An 18,150-nucleotide genomic window follows, 5' to 3' on the forward strand; every position below is an offset into this window, starting at 1 on the left:
ATGCATAATTAAATACGAATATATGTTACGGGGTTCGGAGCTTCATAAAGAATATTTCCTATTCGGGCACTTTCAAAAAAAGCACTTGTTCATCGCTTTCAAAATTTATTGCTAGTTGTATACAACGAGATTTTGGCTACTTAAACGCTTTAAATTTTGAGGCACTGTACGGTATGTAGAAGGCACTACTGGTGGCAAACTGCGACCGTGGATGATGAATTGCTGCTGAGATAGAACGGCCCGTTGAAGGGGTAGTTGAATTTGTTGTGACTTGGTCTAGCGGCAGGCCATTCTGATGCGAATGCTGGACATTGTAATCTCTCCCCTTCCCGTGAGGACTTGCGCCAAGAGTGACTATATTGTTGATGTGCGCGCCACTCCCACTGGAAATGCTTTGACTAGATGTGGTGGCAGTCGTGCTGAAGTCTCTGTGACGGTTCAGTGAAGGTAACACAATTGCATGCTTGTTGTTTAGGAATCTGCTGGCAGCCATGGGCATGTTCCAGGCCGATCTAACGCCTGCCTGCTGCCGTCTCTCCGCGCTGCTGGCATACGTCAATGCCGCTGATTTGGGTTGCTGCTGCACCTGCGTTAGCTGCACAAAGCTACGGTTGTTGAGGAGTCCGCGAAAGCGTCGATTGGAGTCCAGTACGTTGAGAATAGGTGGCATTCGCAGACGAGAGTGTGGCACTGTAGCCGACTGCGGCGTGATTGGTGCTTGCGGTTGCTGGGTGTGCTCACGCCTACGCAGCTTGAGCGCAACCGACGTAATGTGTAGATCTCTGTCTAGTATAGCCACAAGGTTTTTGGCAGGACGCATATAATTTCGATCTGATGGTATTAGCTGCTCGTGGTCGCGTTGACGCGCGACTGTCGGGGTGAGAAAGCCATCGTCGTCCTCATCCTCATCCCCTTCGTCATAATCATCTAGAGAGTTTAGACTAAGATCTGATATTGAGTCGATGTCCCCAGATTCGTCTGGCACTTCGTTCCGACCTGTTGTGTTACGACTGCTGTCAAAACTTTGCGGTTTGAGTGGCTTCGCTTTGCGGGCTAATAAACTGGGGAATTTGCGTTGCCAGTCAGCTATTTCGTGCCGCAGTTCTGGCTCCAGCTCCGATAGCGCTTCTTCGCCGCTTATCATGCGGTCAACGCGCTCCCAATCCAGTTTGTTCTTTTTGATGGCATCATCTGCCCAGGGTATGGAGCCAATTGAGCTACGGTCGATGCTGCTGGACGAGTATGGCACATCTTGCAAAAACTCAGAGTCGTCGTCCTTGTCGGCGTCCGGCTCTGGCTCATTGTTCGTATCGTCATTGTCATTGTTGTTGTTGCCGTCGCGAGGGTACACAGGCCCATCATCTTGACAAACCTTGTCTTCTCCGGAGGTATTGTAACGTTTCTCTGCTCCGAAATAGTAACGTCTAGCAGACATTAGACGATAAACGAGATCCGCAAACTGGTTGTGCTAGTTCTACTGATTTGAATGTGCCCTTAAAATCGATGCCGCAAAATGTTGTAGCACAAGGCGGCGGCGGCGGCGGCTGCAGTGACTGACAATTGTTGTGTTGTGGCTCATTCCAGTTTTGCCTGTTATTTATTATCCTCCTTTTATTTCCGTTTCCACCCTACAGCAAGCGCATGCGCAGTTACAGAGTTCATCCGGCTGCCGGCGGCGTGGACCGCCCAGATGACAGACTAAGTATAGCCTGATGTTTTATTATATCTTTTGCAACCCCATCCAATTTTAATTAACCCCAATTAGTTTGAACCCAGCCATTAGATTTGCAAGCCAAGCTGAGCTGCACTGAACAAGTTCCAGTTCAGGGCGTCGTTCGTTTCACACGTTTCGCAACACTATCGCAGTCGAAGAGAGGCAGTGGAAACGACTCATTAAAAATAGACGATTTATGCCGGCCGAGCGTGTGTGAACTCTGTGAAAAATTTGTCGTCGTTAAACTCAATTGATGGAAAATTATGTGGCACGAGGCTCGAAAACAGGAACGCCGGATACGCGGCCTAATCGTGGACTATCGCAAGCGTGCTGAGCGCAGACAATACTTTTATGATAAGATTCAAGCGGATCCCACACAGTTTCTACAATTGCACGGCAGACGGAGCAAAATTTATTTGGACCCAGCTGTAGCGGCCGCCGGTGATGGCGACGCAATCATGCAAGTGATATTGAATACAGATATAAATATACCTGAATGCCAATCTTTCTGCGAAAACTAATTTGGTTTTTGTTCCCTTGCAGTGTTCCTTGGCAGGGACACCAGGACAACCTTATCGATCGCTTCGATGTGCGCGCACATTTGGACTACATTGCGCCCGTGGCAAAAAACAGTAATGAGGCGGAAGGAGAATCGGATCTAACGGTCGAAGAGCGGCAGTTGAACTACGAGCGCTATCGTATATTGGCGCAAAATGATTTTCTTAATGTTAGCGAGGATAAGTTCCTGCATCAGCTGTATCTGGAGGAACAGTTCGGAGCCAACGCTCAGCTAGAGGCGGAGCGCAATTTAGGAAAGAAGAAGCAAAAGAATAGCGGCGGTGGAGCTACCATTGGTTATTCCTACGATGATGGAGAAGCGCCCTCTGTGGCAATCGGTCCGCAGCCCTTCGGAACTGCGCCAGCAACAAGCAGCGCAGCTGCCGCGGCCGGTGATAAGGCCGAAAACTCAGATGAATCGGATTCAGATATGGATATGGATGTGTCCATAGACATTGGCAAACTGGACACGGCTCAGGCACACGAACTTAATGCCTGTGGTCGCAATTATGGCATGAAAAGTAACGACTTCTTCTCGCATCTCACAAAGGATGCGGACGAAGCGGATGCGCTACGGATTGCGCGCGAAGAAGAACAGGAAAAGATGCTACTAAGCGGACGCAAATCGCGTCGGGAACGTCGTGCACAAAAAGAGCGGCGTATTGCAAATCGACCGTTCAGTCCGCCTAGCTATGCGGCCAAAGAGGACCAGGGAAAAAACAAGGACAAGGACGAGGACTCTGAATCTCGCTCGCCCTCACCAGCTGAGGGTGGCGGCGAAAAGATTACCTATATTACCTCATTTGGTGGTGAGGATGAGATGCAGCCGCACTCAAAAATCACTATCAATTTGACAAAGCCTGGTCAGACTCTTGGCGAGTCCTGTATTAACGCCAGCAGCGGTGCAGCGATTGCTGCCTCAGTTTCCTATGCACAAAAAGTTAAGGACAATTTGGACCAACTAAAGCTCATGAACGAGACGTCGAATCGCAGCGGACGACATCGCTCACGCAGCACATCCCGCAGTCCAAGTCGTCGGCGCAGTCGACGTCGTAGTTATCATCGCCGTAGCCGCACACGCAGCCGGAGGCGACGAAGGCATTACTCGAGATCGCGTTCCCCATCTCGCTCTCGATCACGTTCGCGTTCAAGTTCTTGGCAGCGCTACACTTCTCGTAGTCCCAGCTATAAGCGGTCGCGCAAACGCTATCCCTACTCCTCCCGCAGCTCAAGCGTTAGCTCCTATACAATGTCAAGAAGGCGTCGCTCTCGATCCCACTCCCGTTCTAGTCGGCGCAGTCGCACGCATTCAAATGTTAAAAAGTTAACAACACCGCCAGCAACACAGAAAACCATTTGCCTTAGCACAACAACAACCACAACGGCTTCGAGCACATTACTGATGACAGCGGCGAACTTGCCAATTAAGCAAGTGCAGCAGCAACAGCAATTGCTGCCGAAGCCAACAGATCAAACACTTTCAGCAGTGCCGATGATCAGTTATCCGCTGTCTTCGCGTGTCCTCAGCATGACCACAACGGCACCAGCTTTGGGCATTTCGACGCCTGTGTTGCCCCAAGTGACGGAGCCGCCGCCGCCCCCACTAAAGCGCTACTATGGTCGAAAGCGAGGAAACGACACATCCTCATCGTCAGCGGAGAGTAGTGATCCAAGCGATGTCGAGGAAGACGAGGGCAAACAGCCAGGCAAATCTCTGCGCGGCAGAGATCGCGATGACTCCGAAGAATTGGATGTGGATACTGCGTAAGTGACGGCAGCCGTATGGTAAAGTTGAGCAACCAAAGAAGCCTCAGATTCGGTTTCAATTATCAATTAACGTTCTCTTTAGTTGGAAACTATTTTGATAATTACAATCTTTTGTCTTACAGCTCGGAGCGCTCGCAGCCATTGATGTCGTCATCCAGCACGGGTAATCTAACAGGCAAATATAGTTCTGCTACCGAAACCAAAGTCAGTAAGCAAAACCAAAGTGTCTCATTGCCTCAAATAACTGGAGTACACCACAAATTTTCACGCCTCTACCTTAAAAATCCAAACCAATATGAATCGATGACAATCACAAACCAATATGCATATGACACGATCATAAATTGCAATGGACCATCCCAGACGTGGACGCTCTATACCGTTTTAGCGTTGTAGCAACTCTTTGGACACCAAATGTGCGAAATTCAGATCCGCTTTTTTATTTTGTCCGTGGTCCTTTCAAAGGGTATCCAGCTGTGCAAACAGATGTCAGCAACATTAACCCAAAAGAAAATAGTATTAGGTTGTTTAAATGTTATGGGTTAATGGGCTAAGAGTATTTATATTTTGGAGCATCGAACTCGTATTTATCATGGAATGGCTATTCGCCAAACTGATCACAGTCAACAAAACTATCAAAGTTGTCATTATAGTTAATTAACTTTTTATGGCTTGTGCCTTGTGTGCACATATGTATTCTTGATCAATTGACAGTGGTGTCTATATGATCATAATGGTCTGACTTGTCTTGTCTTGTCAAACACTTCGTCTAGGAACGTTCCATTCCTCTGCCTGTATTTTTATTACCGAAAGAAAGAAACACTTTTCGGTTTTTTTTTTTTTGAATATGACCAATTTAGATATATGCAGTTTTATAATACTCAACTTATGACCACAATCCTAAGTCGCACTTCCATAACATTTATTTCATTTAATCGGCTGTGAACAGAGCTTTTGTAAATAATATAACGCTTGTCTGTTATATTTATGCAAGATTATTTAATCTTAGGCACATCAAGGATAATTTATGTCTCTTGTTTATTTTGTCCCGCATATCAGGTGTAGATTTTTTTCTATGTAAAGAATATATGAATGTATTGATTTCTTTCAACTTATTAAGGGAAGAGTTTCGTGACTTAGTTGGCTTTCGTTAGATATGTACAGGTTTAACAGCATGTAAATTTCGTTTCAATTTGATTTACTTTTGTCCCTCATGTTGCCGAGTCTTGCGCAACGACACTTTCGACTGAAACCAGAACTGACTCCAACTTATCTGCACATAATGGCGTCAGGAATGCTAAATAATTGTTGATGAATATTACAGGGATCTGGACAGGCGAGTGGCAGTGGACGGCCCAATCTTCGAGAGCGGCTTAAGCGCAAGATGCAAAACCTGCTAAACAGGCAATGTAAGCCGCCGAGTGTAGTGTGAAGTTCGAAGACGAAAGCTTTGCTAATTTAAAAACTAGGACTGAGCAGTCATTTATATTTCAGATAAGGCCGATAAGCGTGCAGAGATTGAAAAAACGGAGAGAGAGCGTCAGTTGCAACAGGAACGCGAGGATGAGATGCGCGAGCTCGCGCTCAAGCTGCGTCGTAGGTGAGTAATCAGTTGTGGGTGGCTTTTTGAAAGCCCTCTCACATCTCTTTATTCACAGGCGGCGTGAGTTGCGACACAAATATGGAACGCCGTCCAGCGGCAAACTCTCCGACAGCGATGTGGAATCGGTAGATTCGGAAGCTGCAACCCGCTTGGTCAAATCATCTGCCCGTCGCAGTAGATCCCGTAGTCATAGTCGAAGCAGAAGGCACCGATCGCGTTCCCACAGTCGACGTAGCAGCAGTCGCATGCAACGCAAACGAAGATCACGAAGTCCAAGCCGTAACAGGAGGCAACGATCCCGTTCTCGAAGCAGAAGGAGCAGCAGCCGCACAGATCGAAAGCGGAGGTCTCACAGTCGACGACGAAGCGGCAGTCGGGAGCGGAGATGTTCCCGAAGTCGGCGTAGTCAGTCCCAATCGCGGCGACGTCGTCAACGGGAGCGAAGCTTGGAGAGAAATCGTGAGCGAGAGCGGTACAGACAACAGCAGTATGAGCGCGCGCACAGTGGTCGAGAGGAGGCACAGGCTCATAGCAGCAACTCGGGTGGAGGAAATCGGGGACGAGTGGTCATTTCCGCGCCACCCAAGCTTAAGAAGCTGGTTGACTATTAACACAAGCAACGTATACCAAGCAGTAGGAAACAGCGATATATTCACATTGAATGGTTATGCCCGTTCTTCGTTTATTTATGGGCATGGGCATATTTTTTTATGGTAATATGCATCGTTAAATGTGTTTGTTTATGCTTTTGCTTGATAACACAATTCAATTAAACATATTCATAGGAGAAATATTAGTTTGAAATATCAAAATATGTCTTTCTATGAAAATCATCGTTAAAGAATATTACATTTGTTACGGCACATTAACTGGCAATTGGAGTATGTGTATTGCTGAATAAGACCACATTTTTATTGACATTTTTACAGATCCAATATTTCTAAAAGAGCTTCCCGTTGAATATGTTTAAATAAATTTAATTAAACCAATGTGCCAGTTAATTTGTCCATATTCACTAACATGGACAGAAGAATTAAAGGGCGAAATTCATATTGGTTACTTAAATCCCAAAAAAAATGTGTATTTTTGTGTAAAATGTCAAGAGCTGATATTAACATAAAGTGTAGTATTTGTAAAAGTTTTAAATTTATCGGTTTCATCACATTTCAAATTAACGTGCAACTATCGCGAACCGAACCAAACGGAACTAGTTCATTTCATCGGCTCTCATAAAGGCCTGACAACAAATTGTTTATGTAATTGTGCAACAGCTGTGCGAGAATATTGGAAACATGTTTGGCTTAACGTTTCGACAATCTGTTCGAATTTCAGCACAGAAAGTAAATCAACTACTAAGCACAAGCGGCACATTGTTCAATAGGAATCCCGAGACAAACATGTCGCAGGAGGCACAGTATCCACCTATAGAAACGGCAATGAGGAAAGCGCTAACAGCGGAGCTTAATCCGGTTTTCCTGGATGTTACCAACGAATCGCCAATGCACAACACTCCCAAGCAAGCTGAATCGCATTTTAGAGTGCTTGTCGTATCCGACAAGTTCAATGATTTGACGCTCATTAAGGTAAGCACACGGCTAACACGACTGCCTTTATTTAGTACCCTAAAATGTATCCACGCAGCGCCATCGACTGGTAAATGACACTATTAAGACTGCGTTGAAGGCGGCCGGATTCGAATTCATGCACGCACTCTCTATTGAGGCGAAAACACCAAAGCAATGGGCGCCCGAGCACGAGCCGGAAAAAAGTCCACCATGTCTAGGTGGTTTTGGTAAATAAATGGCGGCTCGATCTAGGAGGGAAACCAACGGAGTTTAATGTACAAACGGAAAATCACTCAAACCATAGTTACAAAAGAAAATATATAAATGAATAAATAATGATTAATTGAAATATATAATTTCAGTTCATGCCAATAGCCTCAGTGACCCGGCGGCGGCAGGAGCACCGGCAACTTGTTTACCTGTCTGCGGGCAGACAATATGACGTCGTTGATGCCAACGCCATCATAAGCTGCGCCACATAGCGACAATGGCAACTTGTAGTTTTTAATGTAGCTCCTTATGTTCTCCACGCGTCGCTTATGTCCGACGGTGTACTGGGGAATGCACTTGTGAAGCGTATGTACGCGGCTAAAGTTAGGCTCTTCTTTGATGTGAAGAATCTTGCGCACGTGCTGCTGTGCAATGTCGCGCAATTCCTTTTGGCTGGGCTGGTGGCCAAACCACTTGTCGAACCAGCGGCCGCCCATCATGACGGTTAATATCGTGTTGCCCGCCATGTCGAAGCAGCAGCTATCGAAGATGACTCCCAGCACGGGCAGCTTTTCGACGGGCGGCACCAGTAACCCAAAGCCATTTTGCTTCAAGAGCTGATCACTGTTGTATTGCAAGTTGACCACGACCACATCCACATAGGGTATGTCCAGCAGTTGGGCGGCCAGCGACGGATGCTGCGTTCTCACCAGCGGTGCCAACTGGTGCGCAGGCAGTGAGCTAACCACATGAGCTACCGGCAAGTCAGCATCGCGTACACTAATGCGAGCGCCGTCGTTGTTAAAGCTTAAATTGTGGCACTTGCTACTTAGCTGGACGTTCACATCGTGTTCGCCCAGGTATTTGCGCAAAGCTCGCGGCAGCTGTTCCAGGCCATCTGCGAGGCTGTACATGGCCCACTTCTCTTGGACAGCTTGCTTGTACAGCTTGGGCTCGTCTTGGTCAAACAAGCCTACTTTGCTCTCGTCTACATTGTTCTTGAACCGCGAGTAGAGCATGCCCTTTATTACGCCGCCATATTTTTGCTCTTTCTCGAAGAGACTCTCCATGAGAAAACGCACACTGATTTCGCGCGCGTCGCCAGCACAAATGCCACAGATCATTGGGCTAATGGCGTAATCAGCAATTTCCTTGCCGAATCGCCTTTGGGCAAAGCTGTAGATGGACTCGTCTTCGTTTTTAGCCACAGTGCCACCAGTGGTCAAGTCATGGAGAAGAGCTCTATACAGAGGTTTTGTAAAGGGAGGAACAGTGCCAATAAGGCCCCTGGGACTGTTCGGCAGCATACAGATCTGGCCCTTGGCATAAAGCATGCGGTTCCGTGCCGCCACATGTGAACTGCGTATTGGTTTAATCGGCAGATTCAGTTGATCCACCAGTTCCAAGGTGTTGGCACCCGCTATACCTTTTGGCCGTATCGTGCGCGGACCGCTCTCGAACAAAAAACCGCGGTCCCTGTGCCATTCAGAACGTATCCAGCCACCGACGCGCGGTGATGCCTCGTAAATGGTCAAAGGTTTGCCGAACCTTCGCAATAGATAGTAGCCGGCGGATAAGCCACTGATGCCGCCGCCGAGAACGGCTGTTTTCATGGTGTAACTGGTGTTTGGTTATATAAATTCTTGTGCTCTATGTTGCTTAATATAACAACAAATTTGGTCACATTCCTGACTACCAAATCGAAGCAACCTGATTGCGTCTCAAATGTTTTGATTATCGGTATTTGATACGAAATATCGATGAACGATAACACATTAAACTCAGGGCTCCAATTACTTCTAGTTCGCGGCACATTTAGGTTAGAAACGTTGTATTTCAATATAGTCTAAAACACACTCACAAAAACATAGAATACGCTTCAGTTAACTATTTTTTAAAGTGCTTACTTTAAAATTTAACAAATGGGAAACATTTGAAATGCGTGCTTAGTAATGAATAAAGGGCATAAGAGATAATCGGCTTATTAAACCTGAAATTACATGTTTATTTAAACACATTATTTTAACATGTTCGCTTAAAAGATCCTTATTTATATACATAAAATGTGAATGTAACAATGTGAATGCGACATTTTTCATTCATATGCAAAAAACACAGCCAAGAAATATGCTACAGTTACACTCAAGCGCACAGCCAATTTAAAGAGAAATGTAATGCATTTTTTTTATACGCCACGTGAGCCAATCGCTAAGCAACCAAAATACAGTCACAGGAACACATACACACACACACACACACACACTTGCATCGTCGGTGCATTTTGGCGCCAGTTTTAATGAATCGCAAGCTCCACCTAACATGCCAGGCCCCTAGCATTCCGAAAAAGCTTAAAGACGAGCTTGGGCCGCAGAGTCTCGAGCCGTCCGAGTTCGCAGCGCGCAGAATTGTATCCGCTGCTGACGAGAAAGGTTGGTGCTTGGCCTGTGCGCGTCGTGTGCTTGTGTGAAAAGTAATGAAAAAGTTCCTCATTAAATATATGTATATATATATATATATATATATATATATATATATATATATATAACAAACATACACACACACCCAGTTTTCCATAAACGAATACTGAGAAAGTAAAGAAATTTCAAATTGCGTATGCCAATTAAAGAAAAGAATCCTATATAATACATTAAAGCTGTATTCAAGTTTACAAGAAATTTCAAATAAGAATAAGTGATGAAGTGATGAAAATTTGGATAGTCGGTGAAAACTGTTTGAAAGTTAAAAAAAAAATCATTTAAACTTCTTGTGTGACATATTTTTGGACAGGAAATTCAATTAATATGGATCGGCTCTGAGACATGTATATGTGTATCCGCACGTGAAAGTAAATTCGATAAAATAATGGACAATTCAACTGATTATATCGATTCTAGTGAATATAAAATAAATGTCAAAAGATATGCGGATAGCCATAATAATATTTATATTTTTATGGCAACATTTTCTGTTTATTGTGGCATTGCTGCGGGTTTTTATTTAAAAGGAGCTAGCCTACATATACGAATTGCTAAAAGATTCATTCGTTTACACATACATATATATACACACACACACATGCGCAAACTCATACACAGACACACGCACAGTGCGCCAGTTTCATGTTGAATCGAACAAAACGAGCACACAAAAGTTTTTAGCGACGACGAGCAGGAACGACAAAGCCAAACGAAAGGACACGATGATAAAGTCGATGGGTAGCCGGAGATATGGTACAGTAGTATCGTTTCATGTTGTTGTTGCTATTGCTGTTGCCGAATGAGCTTCTGGCCCCGTTCTAGCCACGCTTCGTTGTCATCGCCAATGTTATTTTTGTTTTTTCCTACTCGTCTTCGTTGGTGTAGGTGTCCGTTATGCGCGTTTATTGGTTTATGTGTGTCAGTCAGTCAGTGCCCGAGCATGTACCTTTGTATACATACATATATATATATACATATATATGAGAGCGGTAGATACCTACAAGGAAATTTAACCAAATTTCAAACGAGTTCGAGCCAGTCATTCATTCTGTTTACATTTCGGCTCAAGGTGGCAACACTGACAGTGCTCATAATTACAGCATATTTGCGTGATAAACATTACAAATACTTAAAAAAAGATGACAGCTTTTGTTTTGTGAAGAACATGCTTTTATAATATTTATATTCTATACGCTGTGGAATTGCGTTGTGCGGCTTGTTTTGTTCGTGCAGGTACATAAGTATGTGCATACATACGTACATGTGTATTCATTAAAGAATGTATGTATGCATGTATGTGTTGCGAAGCACAACTAAAACTAGGGCAGTGTGTTTCCGTTTCAACGACAGGCTGCAGAAACTCTTGGAAGCGTTCATTGCCTCGCACACGCTTCACGCGCACGGTTCACATTCCTTTTCTGTACGTTCGTTGCCCCGCAGGCAAATACTAACTGGCGTCCCTCTGTCGCATTGTCCGCGTATCTCACGGATTGAATTTGTAAACAGCGTTTGGGAATTAAATCAGGCTGCATAATAATAAAACTAGTAACAATAAAGGAAATAGATAAATTCAATTTTAATAGTTGTGATAGACACGGCGTATGCTTAACATAAATTAATTTGTGCCTTCAACCCAATGCAAAAAGCTTCACACTCTTTCGGACTACATCTAAAGTACATGCGCAAAAACTGGGAGAGCGAGAGACAAAGAAAGAAAGAGGGAGAGAGAGAGAGCAATAGGGGAGAAAGAGCTAGTGAGAGCAAGTCCTAAGAACCGACGCTCAGCTGCTGCTTTTGCTTTGAAATTTGCTTCGCGTCTTTATTTATTTATTTACCAGGCCGCGTTTTCATTTTTCCCGCAGTTACTGCCCAGTTACTGTCGTATGTGATGGAAAATAGGCAACTATGCGAATTGCATCAGTGAAATTTGCCAATGTATTGAGTAAGAAAGTGTATTTAACGATATTTACAAATATCGTAAAAAATAATAACAACCTTACTGGCCCTTGAAAATTTGAAAATATGTGAAAAGTGAAACAAAAAATGATTAAATATGTTTTTAACAACAATTCTACTCATAGCAAATACTTACATCAAAATTAATACAAATAAACGCACAATGAAGTTAATAACGGTATTCTAAAGAAACAACAACAAAAACTTACAAACCTATTTTATATGAATCGAATGACATAAAACTGTATATAAAGAATCCGAAAACATAAAAATCCGAATGTGATGGTAAAGAAATTAAAGCAAAGCAAATAACAATATTTGTACGGCTACAATAATATTAATAAACACAAAAACAACACCAAAAACAAAAACAAAACCAAAACCAAAACCAACAACAATAACAATTCTTCTAAAATTAATAATAATAATATCAACAACAAATCGTCTACATATTAATGTGCGATTTGAGCGTGTGAATGTTGGCAGCCCTGGAGCCCTGCCTCGGTGGTATAGCCTGTACTAGGTGAGTAGCATTACTGGCAACGAACCCAAACCCGCCCCTCTATACAAAGATACAAAAACACTCTCCTACATATCTGACGCACACAACTTCAAGAAGCGAATATGAGAAAGGACACAACGATATCGATTGCGGCTGCTAATTTGGCTCTAATTGCAAAAGAGATATCAAAATTCAACCAGATACCAAATACGAACCCGAAACCGAAACCGAATCAGCTAACATGGCCAGCTGGTGTCCAAATTGTCATGAACTGCCACCGTTTTATCCGCCCATCTCGCCAAAGGTAAAACCCCATTTCTTACGTGTATAACGCAAGCTAGCAATTGTGCAAGCTCAATTGTGCTCGAAATGGCCATAGATGTGCAATCAGTGCAACCAAGAATCAATCAACCAATCATTCAATCAGTCAGTCAATCAATCGATCAATTAATTAATCAATCATCTTGCGTCCATCATCATTAGCGCAAACAAGAAGCGGATAATTAGGCACTTGCTCGTCGGATCTATGATCTATGATGACTGTTTCAGTGTAGGAATACGCTTCATTTTAGCCTATTTCCGCCAATATGTATGCATGTATGTATATATTTATGTGTGTGTGTAGTTGTATGCGAGTAAAGCAGCTCGCGTGACCTTAGCAAACGTGGCACAGAAACTGAAACTTAACTAGACCCAACGCCCTGGGGGCAGCGTAAGCCCATCGGCCTTGGTAATGTTGCGACGCCCGCGGTCAGCAATCGGTGGCTACAATCAGCGGGCCAAGTGCTACCCATAAATTGCTCAAAAAGTCGAAGGGTATTTGTCAACTCGTTGCTTGTCGTTTGGCATTTGCCACAACCGTGTCGGCTCTGTCTCTATCTTTGTTCTCTACACTTCTTGGCGTTCCACAAATTGACGGACATGTGTCAAGTTATCTACCACCTCCCTCCTCCAAGTCCAAGTCCACGTCCATGTCCACGCCCACTCCCACGCCTTAAAATCAATAGTTCGCAATGTAAATTATTGCCACTTGGTCGCCGTGTGACTTCATCCATTTGATTGCCGCCTCGGGCCGCCCGCTCCTATCACCGTCTGACAACCAAATCGGCTCTGCCTTGTGGCATAATTTATATCGCTCTGTTATCTAAACGCCCTGCGACTGGGTTATTAGTCGCAGCAGGTCGTCGGTCTGTATACGGCATACGCGTATCTTAAGTCCAGTTAAGGCACTTTGACAAAAAATTTCAAAGTAGCCAAAGTGTCAAACAACATTCTTAAAATCAACAACTAATTATTTTTTTTAAATCAATCAGTCTCCAGTTTGATGGTTAGTTGTTTATTTAGCTGAACCTAATGAATTGAATTGACAAATCAGGTCTGCTGCCAATGACTTTCAAGAAATATACACATATACTTTAAATTCAAATGGAATGGTTCATTTGCAATCTTGGCATTTATAGTTTATTTTTTTTTTTATTTTTCGTCAAAGGCAAACATCTGGCAAAGACAACGATAATTGTTTGTTTATTTATAGTTCACACAGCTTATGGACAGTTCAGTGGCAAATACACTTTTCATCGTCTTATTATCGGAAGCGTCGAGATCTAAATAGATTATAAATGTCAATAATGCAATAATGATTCTAAACTAATATTGACGGGCGTAGAAAAAGGTTCAAGGATGTTTTTTACAGATTGATAGCGACTAAATGACTTCTTATTGATATTAAAAATAACCTAAGCAGCAATAGGACGATCAATTTGTAAATGTACATGCTTAATTCTAAAAGAATCTTCGCATATGTTCCTATCATCTTCATCTAATTACCTATTAGCATTATCTATTTAGACCATTCGAATGCAGTTATATAGCTTGCTTTACTGTACCCGTTTGACAACATAGACATATTATTGAATACACGTCAACGTCGTGCCGTTTTGTAAATCATCATTCCATGTATTTTACAATTTCAAGGCTAGCGTCAGTTTAAAAATATTCATCTGAGTACACTAATTGAAAACATTTTTAATTGGCCAAATGCAATAAAGCGATAAACTTAACCGTACCGAGTGTCGCATATAACAAGAACTAAAAATATAAGAGAGCTCGTGTCGGCGGTGCCCGACTAGAATGTACCCTTTAGTCAGGAAATGAGTTTTTTTTTCCAATTTTGAGAGAACCTTTGTTTACTCAACATATATCCTGAACTTGGATTCCTCCGCTCTTGAAAGTTCAGAGATATTGTCAAATCCACATCTGATAATCGATATATTTGCATTTTGTGGAAACGAAGTGAGCTTTTGTGGATTTGATATAAATTTGAATTTTTTGACCCCCATTTCCACCAAAGAGGAATGGATATTCCAAAATGTGAGAAACACCTCTCAAATGAATATGAGAAAGATCTTTGAAAATGAGTTTGAGGCCGATCGGATGGTAAACAAAAAAGTTGCAATTGAATTAACCGAAACCCCGTATTTACATGCACCTTCATCAGATAAGGTAACAATAGTGAAAATTTCACCATCCTAGCTCTTACGGTTTGGCTGTGCGTTGATCACCAATCAGTCAGTCAGTCGGAACAAACAGTTATACTGTTTACTCAAAAGCCATATCAACAAATAATTTCCATTGAGAAAAAAACGAATTAAACTAGCAGCACACACGCACGCGCAGAAAACAATAAAATCGATATGGCAATGCTGTTGATAGAACGCGTATGAATGTGTGTGTGTGTATACAGAAATTCGTGCAATTTCCGCAAGCTGCCACACACGTGGCCAGTCAAAGCATGTTTTCTTTGATAACATTTTCAACAGCTCGATCACTAGGAGGACCTACAGCTATTTCAAGTCTCAAACTCGAATAGGTTCTGAGATCCTTGCGTTCATAGATACGGTCGAACGGGCGGACAGACGGATCGACTCGGCTACTGATCAAGAATATATATACTTTAGGGGTCGGAGATGCTTCCATCTGCCTGTTACATACATTCTTACAAATACAATATACTGTATATATACTCATTTTCTATGGGCTTAGGGTATACAAATACACATTGCTGCCGCGGCTGCTGTTGATGATGAGCAATTGTGGCTAGTGGAAACGCGTAGGTAAAACGGAGGCAATTTAACTGGGGTAGCTTGTTGCCATGTTTGAGGAAACGGTGGACTGTTGCAGTGGTTGGGTTTGGGGTTGGGGTCGTTGTTGGCCTGTCCCCGCAGGAAATAGCAAACAAGCGCGTAAATTATGAAACGACAGCTTACTGGCAACATGGCGTGACTGGACTGAGTTAACCTGGTGGTTCCTCGTTTGCCACTGGGAGCAGAGAGGGAATGCAAAAATGTGATTGTGTGTGTGTGTGTGTGTGTGTGTGTTTGTGTGCTTAGAACGGCACTGGGCAGAACAACAAGAGAACTCATATTTTATTTATATATATTTGCCCTGTTGTTTTTTTGTTGTAATAACAATTCATTGTTGGCAACTCACGCACACATTGACACACACATATATATGGGTATATAGGTCTATTATACAAACGTACGTTCTAATACCCTTCCCCGGGCATTATCATTTTGAGGCGACGTATAGAATAGACGGATTGGAATACAAGAAATATCGGAAGTCTTATATGAATCCCGTGCAGCTGGCCAAAAGGACCCCAACTTGTTTGCTAGATCACTAACTCATACATAGAAAAAATAAAAATCTTCAAGCGAGCCGGTTTTAACCATGAATTTCAATTTTGTATGTTCTCTGGACGAAGCCATAAGCCAGATGAGATGATCAGAATTATATTATCAATATAATATAATAAAATTAAAAAAGCGGAACTTGCGGCTATATAACAGTTGTATTAGGTCCCCGAATTATCAGGAAGAACCAGCGCCATAAGTTCCAGTTAAAGTTTGTAGGGAAGAGCATACAGGTGTGGGAGGTGCCAATGATAAATTGTGTTTTCATTTTTCGTGTCTGTTAATTCAATTCAATTTTGTCGCCTGCGTTGACAATTTTCGCGGTCAGCCAGCGAGAGAGCGAGCCCGCGCCCGCGTCAGGAGATAGCACTCTGGCCAGCTAAGCAGCTGAGCAGGCGGCGTTCATTTTCAGTTGGTGCGCGTCGGTTGTGCTGTTCGCTCGTTGCCTCCTTTTTGTTTGCTGCTGGCCTTAATCGTGCGTGCTGTGCTGTTGCGGTTGTTTTTTAGATGCAGATGTATCCATAATATACATAAATATATATATATATATATATATATATATATATAAATGTATATATTTACATAGGCAGTGATTCATTGAGTGCGTTGGCCCCAGTTGCTAATTATTAAAAAAAGCGTGCAAAATTCTGTCGGCCATCAAATAATAATAAAAGACCGTGTACTAGTTGAGTGAATGTTAAGCTAATGTGAGTCGATCAGATACTTACATATGTATCTAGCAGTCGGTGTATCTACGTCTGTGCTCGTACTCGTATGTTAAATGTCGCACGGCCAAAGCTGACATCTTAAGCAAATTGTAGCCGCGTTCTTTGCTCATGTGTGGTGTCCATCTCTGTGCGTGTGTCGCATACTACATTGCGAGACAACTTTAAAAATAAAAGAAAGATTTGTTTGTTGCTATTTTTAAAGGCGTGCCAAGTTTTCTGCCGTTTTTCGCCGTTATTGCCGCAGTCGCGTCTGTTGGCTCTTTAGTGGCGTCATTGGCCACTTGGCCATGCCCAAAGTGGCCAGGGCCTATATGCACTTGAAAGCCCAGAGTACCTCGACCAAACCATAATCACAATATCATACAAATTGTACATATTTATATAGTGTATATAGTGCAGTGCGTCGCAATGTAAGCAACTGAAATGGCAAGCGGGTTGATCGGCACAAATATCAGTGTATTGACAAATGTAAGCCAAGAATTTAATAATTGGTTCATGTTGATCGGTTGCTTATTTTTGTATTTATTAGATAAGTTATTTATATTATTATTTTTTTGGTTTAGCATTTACAACTAAGTATTAATGGCCTACATTCTCTGTCGTCGAAAACTGTTATTTTTGTTTACATTTATGCGCTTTGCGATGCAAACTTGAGCCAAAAAATGTGCTCATTCTTAATGTCAAACGTGACGTACTATGTACGTGTGTGTAAAACATTTACATACAAACATATAGTCTTGTGTATATATGTATTTAAGTATATGTACATACATATTTATAAATGGCTGCCGCCTTGTGCTCAGAAATTTTGTCTCGTGTAGATATTATTTGTATTGGTAATAGTTATTAGTTAATTGCTAATTGATTATTAATAGATTGACTACTCTTAAGAATATTCTTAATAATATTCTATACGAATTTTGCAGGGGATGTCGGGGTGTGATCAAAGCACTGTCGAATCATTGGCCGATGATCCAACAGATTCACCATTCGATGCCGATGATTGTCTCAAAGTTCGCAAATATTGGTGTTTTCTGCTATCCAGCATATTCACATTCCTTGCTGGCCTGCTCATTGTGCTGCTATGGCGTGCGTTTGCATTCATCTGCTGCCGCAAGGAGCCGGACCTGGGACCCAACGATCCCAAGCAAAAGGAGCAGAAGGCGTCACGTAACAAACAGGAGTTCGAGGGAACATTTATGACAGAAGCAAAAGACTGGGCTGGAGAGCTTATCTCGGGTCAAACAACAACTGGTCGAATTTTGGTAAGTACTTATATTAATCCCTATCCCACCCACATCAGTATTTGAAGTTGAAATTCCACTTAGATTCTGTTAGACTTTGGAAATTTACAACAAATCGAAACAATTACGTG

The 18,150-nt window shown here is 42.8% G+C and overlaps 5 protein-coding genes across 45 annotated transcripts in view; 3 read left to right on the forward strand and 2 right to left on the reverse strand.

Annotated features, from left to right (window-relative positions):
* Positions 1-70: 70 nt before the first annotated feature.
* On the reverse strand, positions 71-1,449 carry LOC115761979. The gene has a single exon (XM_030704025.1). It carries the CDS (start codon positions 1,433-1,435, stop codon positions 137-139), a length of 1,299 nt encoding a protein of 432 aa, XP_030559885.1. The 5' UTR covers positions 1,436-1,449; the 3' UTR covers positions 71-136.
* Positions 1,450-1,910: 461 nt separating this feature from the next.
* Positions 1,911-6,700, forward strand: LOC115761975 (CLK4-associating serine/arginine rich protein). 4 transcript variants are annotated; one of them, XM_030704018.1, is made up of 6 exons: positions 1,954-2,174; positions 2,258-4,036; positions 4,162-4,243; positions 5,364-5,448; positions 5,534-5,639; positions 5,698-6,700. In XM_030704018.1, the coding sequence occupies exons 1-6, from the start codon at positions 1,978-1,980 to the stop codon at positions 6,251-6,253; spliced, it is 2,805 nt and encodes a 934-aa protein (XP_030559878.1). In that variant the 5' UTR covers positions 1,954-1,977; the 3' UTR covers positions 6,254-6,700. The 4 variants fall into 4 exon arrangements, with proteins under 4 accessions (XP_030559880.1, XP_030559881.1, XP_030559878.1 ...); XM_030704019.1 differs by having other exon boundaries at positions 2,071-2,178; XM_030704020.1 differs by lacking the exon at positions 5,698-6,700 and having other exon boundaries at positions 1,911-2,174; positions 4,162-4,247; positions 5,534-5,616.
* Positions 6,701-6,813: 113 nt separating this feature from the next.
* LOC115761980 (bolA-like protein DDB_G0274169) lies at positions 6,814-7,556 on the forward strand. The gene is made up of 2 exons (XM_030704027.1): positions 6,814-7,225; positions 7,284-7,556. Exons 1-2 carry the CDS (start codon positions 6,935-6,937, stop codon positions 7,440-7,442), a joined length of 450 nt encoding a protein of 149 aa, XP_030559887.1. The 5' UTR covers positions 6,814-6,934; the 3' UTR covers positions 7,443-7,556.
* Positions 7,557-7,576: 20 nt separating this feature from the next.
* LOC115761978 (protoporphyrinogen oxidase) lies at positions 7,577-9,135 on the reverse strand. Its single transcript, XM_030704024.1, has one exon. The coding sequence runs from the start codon at positions 9,028-9,030 to the stop codon at positions 7,585-7,587; it is 1,446 nt and encodes a 481-aa protein (XP_030559884.1). The 5' UTR covers positions 9,031-9,135; the 3' UTR covers positions 7,577-7,584.
* Positions 9,136-12,253: 3,118 nt separating this feature from the next.
* LOC115761831 (calcium-activated potassium channel slowpoke) overlaps positions 12,254-18,150 on the forward strand; it is a 51,154-nt gene continuing 45,257 nt past the window's right edge. For 7 of the 38 annotated variants that reach the window (XM_030703811.1, XM_030703801.1, XM_030703802.1 and 4 more), the window contains exons 1-3: positions 16,484-16,522; positions 16,634-17,243; positions 17,702-18,040. In XM_030703811.1, the coding sequence (XP_030559671.1) occupies positions 17,199-17,243; positions 17,702-18,040 (384 nt within the window). In that variant the 5' untranslated portion in view covers positions 16,484-16,522; positions 16,634-17,198. Of the gene's footprint in view, positions 12,374-12,614; positions 12,657-16,482; positions 16,543-16,633; positions 17,244-17,701; positions 18,041-18,150 lie in introns of those variants that run through there. The other 31 variants (XM_030703788.1, XM_030703790.1, XM_030703789.1 and 28 more) reach the window with 15 other exon arrangements.

Source organism: Drosophila novamexicana, unplaced genomic scaffold (assembly GCF_003285875.2).
Source record: "Drosophila novamexicana strain 15010-1031.04,08,12 unplaced genomic scaffold, DnovRS2.1 tig00000512-arrow-arrow-pilon, whole genome shotgun sequence".
NCBI lineage: Eukaryota > Metazoa > Arthropoda > Insecta > Diptera > Drosophilidae > Drosophila > Drosophila novamexicana.

Bases quoted from the DNA above. Each gene is read 5' to 3' on its own strand.
- LOC115761979 (XM_030704025.1), bottom strand. From the start codon at position 1,435: ATGTCTGCTAGACGTTACTATTTCGGAGCAGAGAAACGTTACAATACC.
- LOC115761980 (XM_030704027.1), top strand. From the start codon at position 6,935: ATGTTTGGCTTAACGTTTCGACAATCTGTTCGAATTTCAGCACAGAAA. The intron at 7,226-7,283 runs GTAAGCACACGG...GTATCCACGCAG, and splicing joins ATGATTTGACGCTCATTAAG to CGCCATCGACTGGTAAATGA.
- LOC115761978 (XM_030704024.1), bottom strand. From the start codon at position 9,030: ATGAAAACAGCCGTTCTCGGCGGCGGCATCAGTGGCTTATCCGCCGGC.
- LOC115761975 (XM_030704018.1), top strand. From the start codon at position 1,978: ATGTGGCACGAGGCTCGAAAACAGGAACGCCGGATACGCGGCCTAATC. The intron at 4,244-5,363 runs GTCAGTAAGCAA...TGAATATTACAG, and splicing joins GTTCTGCTACCGAAACCAAA to GGATCTGGACAGGCGAGTGG. The intron at 5,449-5,533 runs GTAAGCCGCCGA...TTTATATTTCAG, and splicing joins AAACCTGCTAAACAGGCAAT to ATAAGGCCGATAAGCGTGCA.